The sequence below is a fragment of the Cloeon dipterum genome, chromosome 1 (genome assembly GCF_949628265.1).
Source record: "Cloeon dipterum chromosome 1, ieCloDipt1.1, whole genome shotgun sequence".
In the NCBI taxonomy this organism is placed as follows: domain Eukaryota; kingdom Metazoa; phylum Arthropoda; class Insecta; order Ephemeroptera; family Baetidae; genus Cloeon; species Cloeon dipterum.
The window spans coordinates 16064926-16080289 of record NC_088786.1 but is presented as its reverse complement, the minus strand read 5'-3'; the positions used below and the strand labels follow the sequence as shown (position 1 = coordinate 16080289).

The window sequence follows — 15364 nt, the reverse complement described above, 5'->3', positions numbered from 1 at the left end:
ATCTGAAAAATAAAAAATATATGTCCAGTGTTTAACTTTCAATTTATACACTTCAAACGATTTAAGATACGTCATTTATATTATTATTTGTGATTACGTGCTATTGAATCAGTGATATTTTCCTGCGAGTGGTGCCAAGTGTCGTTTGAAATTATCATAATGATTTACAAACATGGCAACTCGTAAAATGAAATGAAATGTTTTGAGACATGAAGCTGTGCTTACAACTAAGCAAATGCAACACAATAATTGGACAGTTAATTATATATAAAATATTGAAGTATTATTCACCTGATTTTCTCATGTTATTCTCTGCTAAAGGAAATCAATTAATGGTTCAAAGGAGGATGATTTTGTTTTACTGAAAATTACACATAATATGCGCTGATGCGATGTAAAATGCGTTATATTTGCTACGTTCGCTACATTGATTAAAAAGGAAGAGTCTCTTCTCGTATGTAAATGATCGATTCAAATGCTCAAACACGCATTTATTTTGCGCAACGACGCGATTGTCTCACATTCGTTGGCAGCGCAGAGAGACAAATCGATGGAATTGGCAAATAAATCACTACATAAATTTTACTCTTTTATTGCGAGTTTCCTCAACTGCATTACATGCTAATGATAAAATATACAATGATCACATGATAAAATTATATCCATCAATTTCCTACTCTGGAGAACAGTTATTTTAATTAGTGTATGTATACAGATACGCATAAAATATATTTTGTTCATTTGCAACTCTCGTTTGTAAACGCGCAAGAGTCAAGCTACTAAAGTGAAGAACGCTTGATTAATGATGCAGCCAGCTCAAAACTGGCGGCGTCACTTCAAATTAAAAGATCTCAAATGCTCGGATCGCCTCAAGAGATTAATGTGAACCATCCTGTATCAAGATCACGGGGAGATGTTGTGTTTGCATTAACATGCTCGGCAAGTTTTTGCTGGTAATCGAGGCGACTAAGACATGCAAATGTGAAATGAAGGGCTCTTTGTTGCACTGAGTAATAAAATGTTTCATAATGAAGGGGCGTTCGAGCGTTAAAACTTTTTAAATTGCGATCTGATAAAATGTACAGATTTACAAGAGTTGAGTTGATGTAAAATAACTTAGTCAAATGCTGTTGCTTGGGGATTATGATATAAAATGTGACGGTATTTCTTGGAAAAGGCACGGGTATTCACGCAGATAAAACTTAAAATTTATGAGGCAGCTTGCTCCTGTGCTGTGTGACAGAAATTTGACACCCGCGAGAGAATTCCTGACGGTTTTTGTGAAAAATGCAATTTCTGAAAATGTGACTGCAACGATGAATTGTTAGTTTTAACTGTGGCAAATTGGCAGAGCATGTTATTTATTAAAACGCATATTATTTTAAAGAAGAAATCGAAGAAATGTTAAAAATAAAACAAATTAGACTTAAATAACATCTAAAGAAAAAAGGCACTGCGAAAGGGCACGGACTTCATCTCATTAAGACAAAAGAAAATAAAAAAAGAAATACAAGGGTTTTGCCAATTTTCCATTATATAAATTAACAATTTATTGTTACATAATTATTTAAAAACGGTAACAAATTCAACATTCTCGCAGAGAGCTATATAATTAATTAACTAACAATAAGCAAGATGCCGCAGTAAAAACAAAATAGGTTGAATCACCAACAAGTCTGTTAATGTGTTGGTTAACAACTTTAGGCGTGGTGGTAGTACACGATGGGGCCTTTAGCGAGGATTCTTTCCGTGCCGTCCGCCTGGTGCACCACCTTGCCACCGGGACCGACAACAGAAACGCCGTTCGGACTGGAGTAAGCGGTGCCGCCAGGGCCAACGATGGAGGTGCCACCCTCTCCGGAGTCAGCGAAGCCGCCGGGACCCGCGATAGCGATGCCACCCTTGGTGATGACTAGTCTATTCGCCTTGACCAGCGCGGGCGCCTCAACAGCGGCTTTGCCCACCGGCTCGGCGACCTTGCATAGTTCCTGGGGAGGCGCGTACTCAATCAGGTTGGTGTACGGCCCGAACAGGGGCTGGTAGTAGAAGGTAGCTGCAGGGGCGAACGGGTGGTAGGCGCTGCTGTAGGTCGGGTGCGCGATTTCGGGCTGGATGTAGGCCGGAACCAAATTGTTCTGCGACAGGGCGACGACCCCGGGGTCGACGTGTCCCAGGGACACGAATTGCGCCTGGCCGGGGGCGATCACCGAGTAGGAGTGCTGCCCCACGGGCGGCCACGAGGTCGAGTAGGGAGACGCGTCGGTCGGCGGCGCCGCGGGGCTGGGGGTGGTGGCGTCGGCTTCGGCGTTTTCGGTGGTCGTCGCTGGCTCCTCGCTGATGGGCTCGTCGCTCTCGGTTATGGGCTCCTCGTCCTGCGGCGGCGTGCCTCTGGTGATGACGGGGAAGTTTCCGGTGCCCTCGCCGGCCAGGTGGTCGGTCGGCTCCGACTTGTTGGTGCCGGCGGGGTCGTCGATGGCGAAGCTGTGCGCCTCGGCCACGATCGGCTTCGGCTTGCCGGTCTTCTCGTCGATCTCATAGCTGCCCTTGCCGGTGTGGATGACGGTGGACTTGCTGATGGCGATAGTGATGCGCGGCTTCTCGTGCTCGGGTACCTCTGTCGTCGCCTCGGCAGTGGTCGTCGACACTGGGGCGGCCTCGGTGGTGGTGCTGGTGGTCGTGGTCAGGGTAACGGCTGGCCGGTCATAGTTGTAGCCGTAGGACGGGGTGGAGTGCGCAGGGGGCCTCATCTCGGAGTCGATCCTCAGCTGAGCGAAGTGCTGGTTGTTTCTGGGGAACACGTCGTTGTTGCGCTGGATCTGCTGCGACGCCGCGGCCGAGGGGAAGAGGAAGCGCTGGTTTGGCTCATAGTGGCGGCCCGTGGGGAAGCTGAAGGGGCCTCGGCGCGCCGGGCCGCTGGGGTGGATGTGGTAGTGCGGGCGGTGGTGCTGCTCGATGCTCTGGTGGACCAGACGCATGGGAACACGCTCGATGGTGACTTCGGCTGCCTTGGCTCGGTATTCAGGGGCCCGCCTCTGGGGCAGGTAGTTGAGACGCGGGCCACTTGGAGGGTTGTAGCTGCAATTTATAGGAGGTTTTAACGTCAGCGAGTCGGTGCAGAAGTCACCTCCAAGCATATCTCACATCACTCGAGGTCGCTTTTCCATCTTTGGAGAGTCTTACCTAAGAGGGTAGGCGTAGATAGAAACGTGTGCTGAGCGTCGGTGTGCGGTGCGTGAACTAATTTTTCTCTTAAGTATGGTGCAAATAGTCATTGTCGTGGAAACAACATAATTTTCAATACAAATTGCCCCGCTTTATTTGTCACTCATTTATGGTAGTTAATAGTTATGTTGGTTTAAATTCAAATTCCAAACTTTTAAAAATTAATTCCAAACCAATTCCCAGCCATAATTTGATAAAAAGCAAAAAATTATTAAAACTGTGTGTCCATGCCACCAAATGTGTGAAATAAGTCCAAAATGAAAAATAAAAAGTGGAAATAAATTCCAAATAAGTTGTGTTTGCGTGAAAGAGTCGATATAGTCATTAAAAGAGCAGCGACCTCGTGCCCCATTCGAACCATCACAGACCTACTCAGCATTCATTCTCTCACCATGCGCACATAGCATAAATGATTTTGGTTTGAACTGGTGTGTTGATGTTCGAGTTTAATGGAGTTCAAGCCCACGGTGATGGGTGAACTTAAATCTCACCTGTATCCGCCAGATAGGGCAGCCTCAGGAGAAGGTCTGGCGTGCGCTGCATCCGAAATGAGCACCGCGGCGACAATGGCACATGCCTGCGAACATTTTGTAAAATGAGTCCTGCGTACGTACGTCACCTGCGATGCATTGTTTTATTATGTTAATACAAAATTCTGCTTGGAAAATGCCACTAATAACGGGCAAACAACGTAAAACAACGTGTTGAAATTGACAACTTTTGTAAGGAAAATTAAGCAACGTGCAGAATACAAGCTGTGAATTCGAATAAACCTTCTCCTCTGTCAATAACCCACGACCGAGGGAGTGGGAAAGAGTTGTAAAATGTTACGGCTTTATTTAGAGCGTGAAAAAACTCAGGTTCAATCGCATTTCCATATGGTATTCCCCCCGTCAAAGGAGCGTCTATGCATTTTTTGGTGCATTGCCATGTCGCATAATCATCCGTCATATGCTTCGAGAATTTATTATCCAAGTGCTCGAAACGCATCGCTTCGCGAAAACGGCCTATTTAAAATTTTGGCAAATAAGTCGCATTAGTCACTTGGTTTTGTGACACTTTCGCGTCCAGCTTCGCACTAGACTGGGCCAAACTTATGCAACTGCGTGTTCTATTTGTTTCCTTATCAGAAAGCCAGTACACCTTCACTTGGCAGAGGTCCGGCGGCGCCTCATTAAAGTGCCAACCGTGTCGTTTATGTAATACGCGCGTTTTGGTTTCTGTTCCACTGGAGTGCGCGATTCAAACGCCTGCCCAGAATCGAAACGCGCGTGTGATATTTCAGGAAAAGCTGGCGACAGCTCGAATTTAAGCGGCTTGGTGCGATAAGAGCCCAGCCCGACACGTCTGCAATTTTACACTCGCCAAAATTAATTGCGCAATCTGGCAGCACGCAACGAAGTTTACGAGAAAAAAATATGAGGCACGTTTTTACTTCTTTCTGCGCTGGAGTAACCAAAGAATGCGCCGCCACCGCCGCGAGAGTAAAATATAATGCCTCTTTGAGTGCCGTGTATTTATACAGCATTCAAGTTTTCCACAGCATCCCAGCTGACCAAATACTTTGAATCCTGTTTCATCGTCCTTCACATACCCGGGTGTCTCTCGTTACTACTGCGGTTACTACCCAGCAAACCGCATTTTACCACCCAAAAACATTGAAAGCAATACTGGCTTGAACAACTCGTCAACACACCAACCGACTAGTAAAATGTGCAACTGCATTAAAAGTTCTTGGAAGGGTTGGAAGGCAAAAAGAAATCACCGTAACCTAAAATTACTATTACATTCAAAGGAGAAATTTTAATTTTGTTGATTTAGGATAAATATTTTTATCGAAGTTTTGCAATGTATAATATACTTTTTGTATGTCCTCCAATTTTTAAACAAAGTTTGAATAATTTCCGACTGAATTGAAAAATTATCTGTCACCAAATATCTTTCTAATTTGATCGCTAAAATGCCATTATTTTGTATCATTTGTAAACTCGATATTTCAAAAGGAAATATATCATTCTAAAAAAAAACGCTTCGCCAAAAATTGGTCGATTTCCACAGGAATGCTCAAAATAAATTTCAAAATTTGAAATTAGATATTGTCCAGGAGGAGATTTCAGTTAATGAACCGACCAAATTATATTTTTTTTAAATATATATACCTTATTATTATCTACTTTCCTTTTTTGTATGTGATTGATTAGAAAACAATAAATAACTCTTTCCCCTTGAAAAACAAACATCTCGATCTGGAGATTGACTCTGATTTATTTCCGCCACCGCCAAGGCAGTGTCACCGCGAGAAGAATGAAACAGAGGATTGCCGCGTGTCTCCATTGAATGACCTGGAGTGGCCATGAAATGAGCTAATTTGCTGCTAAATACAACGGTATACACCTCTGCTGACAGACAATAAGCTGCTGCATCACTTTTGCTGTTGTGAGGCGCGCGCGTAATCTACATTAATTTTCTGTTCGCTCTGGCCCGAACGAGAATGACGGCTTCCTCCTAAAATTCCGAGCCAAAATGTGCCGAGAAGGAAATACGAAAATCTCATTTTGAAACGTGCAAGGAACTCTTAATAGAGTTCTCTTTTCCCCTTGATGAGTGGACTGCCTTGAATTCGATTTTATACGCGCAACAGGGTGGAGCACTTTGCTGCAGGTGAAAGAATTATGGGTAGAACCTTTTTAATCCGTGCGCTCTAGCGCCATCAATCATCGGCTTTCAAGCATTAAGCGTCTGCGTACGTGTGCTCTGTGGAGCCGGGAAATGAAACAAAGCGCTCGTAAATTGCAACCGAAATCGGAGATGGTTATCTGCAATTAAAACTCCGAAAGGCTTTGTTCTGGTCGAGCGTGCAGACGCCGGAATTCAAATGTAAAAACGAGGATCGAATAAAAAGACACCTTTGCCGGCGAAACCTGTTTGCCGCTTAGCAGACAGAGCGAAATTGATCTGCAGTGTAAATTTAAAAGCAGCTAATTGTAGATAATTGTTTGTGTAAACTCTGCAGACAAAACAAAACAACCACGAGAAACCCCGACGCTTTAAATATAGAATAAATTAAGTACTCTTCTTGTTGTTGGTGTTGGTTTAAACAAAAATAAAAATTTAAAGGCAGAAGACAGTCGTTATTAGATTATTTCAATTTATAAAGGAGCAAAATAATTAACAATGAGAAACAAGTGCTCACCAAAATAGAAGTCGTCCTCATGACTGCAGCAAGGGTCTGCAATGTAAACGCTGAGTCGAGAGTGTGTGTGTGGTGTGTTGTTGCCTCCTGTGCGTGCGAGTCGAGTCGAGCACCGCCGAGTGTGAGCTCTTCAAACCTGTCCTCCAAGAAGCGCAAAGAAGTGTTGAGGTAGAATGAGCCAATTCCCTGAGGGCGTCAGCTTATGTGGCCTTCCCTCCACCTTGATGGTCCCTACCTGATGATACAGAACAAACAGCAGGTGAAAAGGGTAATTAGGGGGAATTGCTTTCATTTTATTTGACGCCAGCACCTCTAATAGGCGCAGCGGTGACTGTGTGCAATTTTGGCACAACCCTCCGTGTTGTTTGTTAACAGCGCATAATTGCTTCGAGTTGACACATATTAATTTCTAATATTTCCAAATTGATATAAGATCTTTTTAAATAAAAAGCACGTGGAGACTTCAATGCCAAAAAAGAAAATCAAATAAATTTATAGCAAGTTCTTTTCAAACAATTGTTCAAATTTTAATAATTATATTTGGTCGTAGAGTATTTTCATCTTTTTTTGCAACTGTAAAAATTTATCAATTTGCCCATTCAAAATTTAATTTCATTGTCATTTAAAAAAGACGCTATGTGTTACATTTTTTCAATTCTTTATCTAATGTGATCTAGATGCAATAACATTTTTTTATTAATGCATTCTTTTACATTTATTTAATCCAATTTTGTGAACTTTCATTTTGTATACTTCAATTACAAAACATCAAAGTTTTTAAAATTACCTTTTAATCATTGTTAAACCAGAGTGCTTGTTCAAATCGAACAGTCTGTTTTAAGACTATGGAGCATTTTCGTTTAAACTCGTTTTGCAAACTAATGAAACCATTTCAAAAACAATAACTGTATCATACATCGTTATTTTTGTATAGCTCTACAATCTGAGAACATTTTATTTTTGAGATTAAATGGTAAATCAACAGCAAAAAAATAGATTGGGTGTTATGCTTTACAACTTTGAGATATTATTATTCAGCTCCAGCTTTGTAGTTATTTTCGGATCATTGACACTGAGAGTGGATGTTCTCCAGCGCAGGTGCTCGCCAAAGAAAATCGAAATTGCCATCGTGAGTTGTTCTCAGCACGATTGTTTAGTCCAGCGCGCTTTGTCGTGGATGCTGCGGGGTCAGTGCTTTTTATCAAAGTGTCTCCTCGGGCAGAAGATTGTTCTTTCCCTCTCGTGCATTTCATTATGCCAGCACACACCGGCCGGTTGTCCAGGTTGAAATTGCCTTTTTTCTGAACGCCCCTTTACGGCACGACGCAGGCATGTCGGGCTTGGTGAAGGCTGATTTGCCAACAAAAAGAGGAGCCAAGCAAATTCTCACAGCCGCATCTCTGCAATCATTCTCACATTCATCTCGTGAAATTTATTTGTTATCGCGGCGTTGCTTGCAACGGGATTTTGCATCAGAATGAAAGTCCAATCGTGGTTCTCAGAAATGCGAACTGGAAAATGCAAGAAGAATGAAAACTGAATGAGGCCTGAATAACATTCTTCTTGATTCAAATTCAAGCACGGACTGATCAATCACAACACTGAAGTGTGTCACTTTTGGTGCGGTATTCATTCCATAGTGTCCATTGTTAATTCATTATGCATTATTTGATTATGTTAATGACGCCAGAAAGAATGTCTATTTGCTGCTATTGCAACACCGACTCTTCCTGAAAATTCATTCGTTTTGTTCTAAATGCAAAAAGTGTCGCATAAATTTTGAAATATGCTTCGGTTAACTTTGTTTTGCGAGCCAGGAAGTGACATGATTATTTGTTTCACGACGAGTGGTCGGCATTTTTAATTGCGAGTCTGTGAGTTCGTTTTAGAGCCAATTCGACATTGTGCTCTAGCAATTAGCTTCCTGAGAGCAGCGTGGGTCAGAGGGAAAGTGACCGTCCGAGAGACGTGTCCAACACGAATGCCATCTCACGCACCCACGAACTCATTTCCTCCAAAGCGGCGTAGGAAATCACGTTCACTTTCGTCGCAATCGCCGACGCTTGGGCGCGCGCCGTCATTTTCTACTTCTCTGATGATAACCATCAGATATGACAAAATTTTCGATCTTTTATGAAGAGCACGAGCTAAAAATGAAAGTCCCAAAGTTTTGCCGCGGACGAACGATTTTCGTTCGACTTTGGCCGTCGGGATGAGCATCTCCGCGTCAATGCCATTAATCTTGACAATTACAGTAATTGCCTTTGCCTTTCCTTGTTGCTGCCCGAGATCATAAAAGCAAACAACATTTTCCCGGATTCTGCATCACGGAATTTTAAATATACAGGATGCGCGGCACGCATACAATCGCAAATTCGAGACGCCGCTTCTACACGGCTCATTCGAAAAATAATTGGAAATTTGCATTTTAATTATAGCATGTCGGCCGCGTCTGTAATACGGCGGACAGGCGACAGATAAAATTATCATATTACAACACGCTTATTACTAATAACATTTTTGCGTGAGCATTTTACGGCGCAGAATTTAAGGAAGAAAACGATCGTTGTCTACGTTATGTGAAAACAAGCTGTGTTCGGTGCTGCTGAGCAGGATTGTTTTTTTTTTTTTTGTATATTATTTAAACCTTTTAGTATGCAAATTGGAAAGGAAAAATGTCGTCTCTCGGATGACTGCTGCGCTTGTGCAATTACTTTGCATGGATTTTCAATGAAAATGCCTGCTCGCTTTAAAGCCCATCCAATGCAGCTTTTTATTATGCAATTCCGTTCTCATTTTCCATTCACCTTTTGCCGTTTTGGCAATGCTTCATTCGCGCACTTGAACCCATTTCGCGTGGCTGAGGTAATGCCTCAATTAACTCTCGGCAAAGGTGACAAAAGCGTCTCTGCGGCATGCCAAAATTCCCCTGAGCGACCGTGCGGCGCCGTTTTTCGCCCGATAACCCGAAAACCGTTCACCAATAAAATGTAAAAGTGGTGCACTCTCGGTTGGCCAACAGCAGCGAATGCGAGCGAGGCGGCGGCGGTGGCTAGCTCACATGAATATCACATTAAGTCGTTGTTTGGCTGCGTCTGAAATTAAGTCGCTCGCCACAGCACACGCGGCCGCTCCACATTTATTACGTGTTGGCAAAAGCGGCGTCGATTACGACACTCGATCGCGGCGAGTGGCCGTCCGAGCAGCAGGGAGGATGCGACATTTCGCCCACCCGGCACTCTTCTCTGCCAACCCTTTAATGCCGCGGCTAATGAGCTGCTCCAACAGGCAGCAGTGTTGTGCAAGGCAATTATTTTCCGCCGCCGAACAAAACACGATAATCGACGCTGCACACAGGCGTCGAAACAATTCGTCATCATTTTGCAGACGCGATACAAGAGGGATTGACGCAGCCGACAAGATGTTTGTAAATTAAATTGATTTACCACGCTGAGACAACGCATTTGTCGGCCGCTCGATCGGTTTTTTCTTTTACTTGCTGTGTGCAATTACCAGAGATGTGCACTGAGATATATCTGAGCATACTTTTACGATGCAAGTTTCCATGTTGCTTCAAATTTAGTCATTAGTGGCCATTAAATTGTCGGTGTTTGGTCAGTAACTTTTATAATAAAATGAGATTGCAACTGCCGTAAAATTGAAAACGGCAGTGGCACTGTGGATGCAGCTGATTCGAAATTAGCGTAATAACAACCTGATATTATGGCACGCGGTCTTGCAAGAAACCAGAATTTAAAACGAGACAAGAGGACTCAGAATGACTAAAGGAATGTGAGTGGAAGGAAACCAAGCGGATCCACTGTAAATCAAAGGGTTGAGTTCCAGCATCTTGTGGAATTTCGGTCTGACGCAAATCATACAAAAACATCTTGATGCATGCGGCTGATGTAAACTTGAGATCTCTGCGGTCTCCTGCATTGCTTCCATTTTTTATGATTAAACTCGAGAAATATGAAGACTTTAATATATGATTTGTTCGATTTGTTTGGATCAACAAAGATAAAGATGGGAATGAAATTTAATTTCTTTCTCCACAGTTCCCATTAAAATATTATCGCGAATGCTTATCGGAAATATAAAAAAAGAAAATTAATTAAAGCAAAACGTCTAAAGCAAAGCATCTAAACTAATTGCACATGCCACCGCTGGCTTGCACTCGAAATTATTATTTCCCATTTGTGGGCACACGGCGTAAAGAAGAATGTCACTTGTAATTAAAACACTCACCCTTGACACGCTCGCTCTTTAATGCAGACCAGACCACAAATCATGCGATCGACAGCACCAATAAAACTCGCTGGAGTCCATTGGAGAGCACTCAAATCGAGCTGTGCGATTTATTGGACCCATTTTAATAATAAAACAATATCTAACAATATCACTTATAGCTCTCAATCAGGCGCGCTCAATGCTAATGACTGCGTCGCACGCCTCTGTGCTTTCTAAGGCAGTTGTTCATGGATAACTAGGCGGCGATTACCTGATCTCGCAAAAATGTAACACGCTACTGCACTGCGAGAGTAATTGCTCGTAAAATGACGAGAAAGAAGATGTGCATTTCATGGTAAAAATATTTATATTGCAGCCTTCGTCGTAAAATTCTACAATAGAGCTTGTCCACCTTGAGGCAGAGCGTTAGCTTCCTTCCACAAACCACACGTTGCAGAATGATCGTCGGACGAATTGATCTTGACTCAAAGAAAAACTCATGCTGATTTAGGATCTTTTTCTGTACTCATTTATCAATTGAGTAGTAAAAAAGGAGAAAGTAGAAACAAAACTTTTATTATATTTGCCATTGTATTATTTCGTAATCCTAATAATAACATCATATTTCTGATTTGTTCATAATATGTTGCCTTATTTTATTTAGACGTAGAGAAAAATCCAATTAGAGGGTAGCAAAATAATTCTCCTCGGATACACATGACTGCTTTTATGTGCATTTTGTTATGTTATAGAATTAGTTGCGATGAATGATGCGGCGCGGCGAGAGGAGAATGATCTGAGATACAGAAACAGAATCGCGCTGAGCAATTTCACAGGGCAGTGAAAATTCAAGTCAATTTATTTTTCAATTAAAAATAATGGGTTTGCAGCTCTTGGGTCGTTGTGCGTCTTAGTTCTCTCGGATCCATTCCTGTTGCGGGGCATTGGCATTGCTTTTCTTTGAAACTCGCCGATTATTAATGCATTTTCGCAAAAAAGCACGCATGTGAACCGGATAACATCTAAACACCACTCAGTAATACAGCCTTTTGCATAAATTACCCTTCGGTTTGATTTATTCTTTTTCGTAATGATGGAAAACATTATATCAATCTCTCTCTTACTCTCGCAGCGCCTTGCTCCTTTTGCATCTCAAAGCCTTCTTCTTCGATCCAGCTACTACGACTCCCTCTCTTGTTTTCCTTTGGAGTGTTTCGCTCAGGTCGAGATTTTGCGCAATACCTGCAGGTGTCAGGTCAACCCAGCGTCGATTTTCTCAAGGGTGGGGCTATGCAGAAGGAATGCGAGCGAATTGTAGTTGTAAATCTTTGTGTCGGGCCCAAGCGGTGCCGTGGGCAGTTCGAAAAATATGTATTAATGTTTAGACCCGTGCTTCTCAAATGGACAAAATAAACGACAATTTTAATATGCTTTATTTTTGGTTTCACTCGGTCAGCTAAGAAAAAACTTTATTAACGTACTTATTTATTTGCATGGTTTATCGGAATGATGAAAATTAAATAACGTCTCCCAAAAAAAACCTGTACAACAGAAAAAATAGATTATATATATTTGGGCAATTTACCTTGATTACAACCATGTGTTTTATTGAGAAAGAAAAAACAAATTATATAAATGAATTTGAAAATAATTTGACCATACCGTAGTACTCACATTTATAAAAACATTTACACCATTATTCTCTCAGAACTCAGAATGCCTCATTTAGTAGTGGAACTAAAAAATTGTAAATTTACTCAATTTGATTCTATTTGGAAAACACAAAGTTTTTATTCGGTAATTTTAACGGCCGCAAGAGTAAAAATTAGAGTACACATTCTCGACTGGCAACGCAGTTTTTGCAAACTCGCCATCGCCTGGTAACAAAGACCAACGCCAAGAAAAACATGCTCAGGGTGTGGTGACCCAGCCCACTACAGAATGGGCAATCAAATTGGTCTAAGTAGAAGACCTTGAAGAGAGAGTGATGCCACGCTACACCAACGGTCGAAAAGTCTTCGACCTCAAGTAGCAACAGCAGCTATCTGAGCGAATTATCTTTGCTGTGGCGGGATGCAGAGCAAAAAAAATCGGCCCCACGCAATACAGAGCGGCTTCATCACGCATGCACGATGACTTCTTTTGTACAACGTATAATGCGTTCAATATGTTGAATAATTGAAGGGAAATGATGGAGCAGCATGCGTGACGCGTGTTGTGTGTGAACTGCCTATGGCAGTTAGATTAAAAGGATATTAAATAAATATTATTAACGTGATATTCACACGCTACTTGAGAGCTACTAAAATATCATAGGCTTGATTATTATTTTGAGAAATTAATTTTTACTGCTAGTGTATTTCTGCAACGGAAAATATTACCATTGTAAAGTTCGACTTTTAAGTATATATTTTAAAAGAAATCAAGAACGTATTTTTGCAAAAAAAAAAAATACAAATATGTAATTCGTTCCACAGTGAAAAACAAACTAAATATATCTGGACGGTGTTCCTAAACATGCAGAAAAACGAAGAGTTGCAGATTTAGCAGTTTTAAAAGACGCGCGGCTTTATGCTTGTAAAATGTCATTTTTATTTTGTGTCAAAATTGTAGTTTAATTTGTCAAGCTTCATTACTTTCATTAGCAGGGTTTTTTTTTGTAATTTATGAAACCTGCTGCTTTTAAAATAGCTCTTTCTTGCTTCTTTGATAGCGGACGTATTCAGCTCTCGCTCCGGCGAGTTTCAAAATCCAGTTCTGTTCACGTTTTTCACGAGACGGGGTTGGAATAAATTGGAATCGAAGCAAGCGCTGCATTAATATAATTAGCAACACGAGAAGTACTCGGAAAAGTTAACCTTATATGGTAGTGGCTACTTTCCTCCTTATTCTCTTAAGTCAGCATGCAAATTAAAAGACGCCAGTGGAACGCGTCTGATCGTTTTTTCTTTGAGAACATCGACGAATTTCATTTTAAGCAAAACCTTGAGAAAGACCGGCCTTGATCTCACTTGACTCCTTATATGCTGAAAACTACTCAAGAGGAAAAGAAGATTCTCGATACACTTCCATGCGAAATGTGGGCTCGCCTATTAAATTCGCGGTGACCAATGAGAAAAGATGCGTGCGAAAGCCTCTTCGCATCATTTTGGACCCTGCCAGAGATGTGGTCGACCTTGGCAGTGAAAACTGTAGTGGAGGCTGTGAGGGCCACCGCCCCGCGGATGGTATAAAACCCCCGTCCCTGGAGCGTATTGTCACTTCGAAACTAGCTCACACAGCAAGTCCGACCTCAACTCTCTAGCATCATGAAGGTGGTGAGTAGACCCAAATTTTCGTATAGCCCCAATTTTTTTCTAAAAAAAAAACTCTGCATGATTTTGAACACTTTAAAAGCAGTTTTTCTAAAATTTTGTCTTATTTCTTGACTCTAACATTGAAAATTCGGCTCCAAAACAATATTTTGGTAAAGTTTTAATATTAAATGTTCACTTGCAATATTTCCAGTTCGCTGTCCTCCTCTTGGCCGTTGCTGCCGCCAACGCTACCTTTGTCCCCGCGGTCAACACCGCCTACGTCACATCCGGCCAGGTCGGAGGTGCCTTCGCCTACACCGTTGCTGAGAACAAGGTTGTGCCTGCTGTCGCTCCCCTCGCCTACTCTGCCTACACCACCTACCCCTATGCCTACAACTACGGCGTCTTCGCCCCCGCTGAGGTGAAGGCTGAGGAGGCCAAGCCCGTCGAAGTCAAGGTTGAGGCTAAGGCCGCCGATATGAAGAAGGAAGCCCCCGTCGTCGGCTACTACGGTGCCTACCCCTACGCCGCCTACCCTTCCGCTGCTGCCGCTGCTTATCCTTACAACACCTATGCTTACGGAGCTGCCTACCCTTACGCCGCTTACCCCTACTCCGCCTACCCCTACACCGCTTTCTACAAGAAGTAAGAAAGTAACGCAACTGACTGCTGACGACTGATTTCACGTAATGCTCACTTTGTTTTGTTGATTGTTACACCGTTGACGTTTTGCAAAATGTGTTCATAAATCAAATTTTTGCTTGAGTCACGATAACGACAGAAATTTGCCCATAATTCAATAAAGTACAACACCTTCACGCAAATTTTGTGTTTCTATTACTGCGCTGCCCAGCATTTTGGTTCAGATTTAATTCAAACTTAGAATCTTAGCAAATTAAAAAGTGTAGCCTTTTTGCGTTATCGCTATATAAAATTTCGCACTTATCATACTAAAATATTTAATCAATTTTTAAAATAAATTATTCACAAAATATCGCCCCAAACCCTAAAACCGTGGGCTATGTAGTCTTAAAAGTGTTTACTTAAATTATTTTTTATTTTCAATAAATCAAAAATATTTTTCCATAAAAAGTAGTAAAAAAATAACTAACCATTTTTGGGTGTTAAACAAGCGTACTTTCTACGCTGCTATAATATAGCTCCAGCATTAAATTTTTAAGCTAAAAATCCTTTAAAAGGCCAATTTTTTTAACTGTTTTTATAATTAGGAGTACGTAGCGTTTACCTTATAAAATGCATGAGAGGAGAAATGAATTCAAAATGAAAAATAAATTTGTTGATCTCACGTAACAGCATGTTATCATTATAAGGCGATGGCGTTCTAACTATGTGTGCCCAAATGCAATAGATTTTATCGATTTTATAGATAACTGACGCTTAGTGCGAGAGCGTGTATAGATAA

General features: G+C 41.8%; 2 protein-coding genes across 2 annotated transcripts; one reads left to right on the top strand and one right to left on the bottom strand.

Annotated features, from left to right (window-relative positions):
* Positions 1 to 576: 576 nt before the first annotated feature.
* LOC135934210 (uncharacterized) lies at positions 577 to 6640 on the bottom strand. Its single transcript, XM_065475795.1, has 3 exons — positions 6416 to 6640; positions 3714 to 3799; positions 577 to 3075 (listed from the first exon to the last, which is right to left on the bottom strand). Exons 1-3 carry the CDS (start codon positions 6434 to 6436, stop codon positions 1701 to 1703), a joined length of 1482 nt encoding a protein of 493 aa, XP_065331867.1. The 5' UTR covers positions 6437 to 6640; the 3' UTR covers positions 577 to 1700.
* A 7161-nt stretch (positions 6641 to 13801) lies between these two features.
* Positions 13802 to 14765, top strand: LOC135947543 (uncharacterized). Its single transcript, XM_065496505.1, has 2 exons — positions 13802 to 13962; positions 14153 to 14765. The coding sequence occupies exons 1-2, from the start codon at positions 13954 to 13956 to the stop codon at positions 14588 to 14590; spliced, it is 447 nt and encodes a 148-aa protein (XP_065352577.1). The 5' UTR covers positions 13802 to 13953; the 3' UTR covers positions 14591 to 14765.
* The last annotated feature ends 599 nt before the right edge of the window (positions 14766 to 15364 follow it).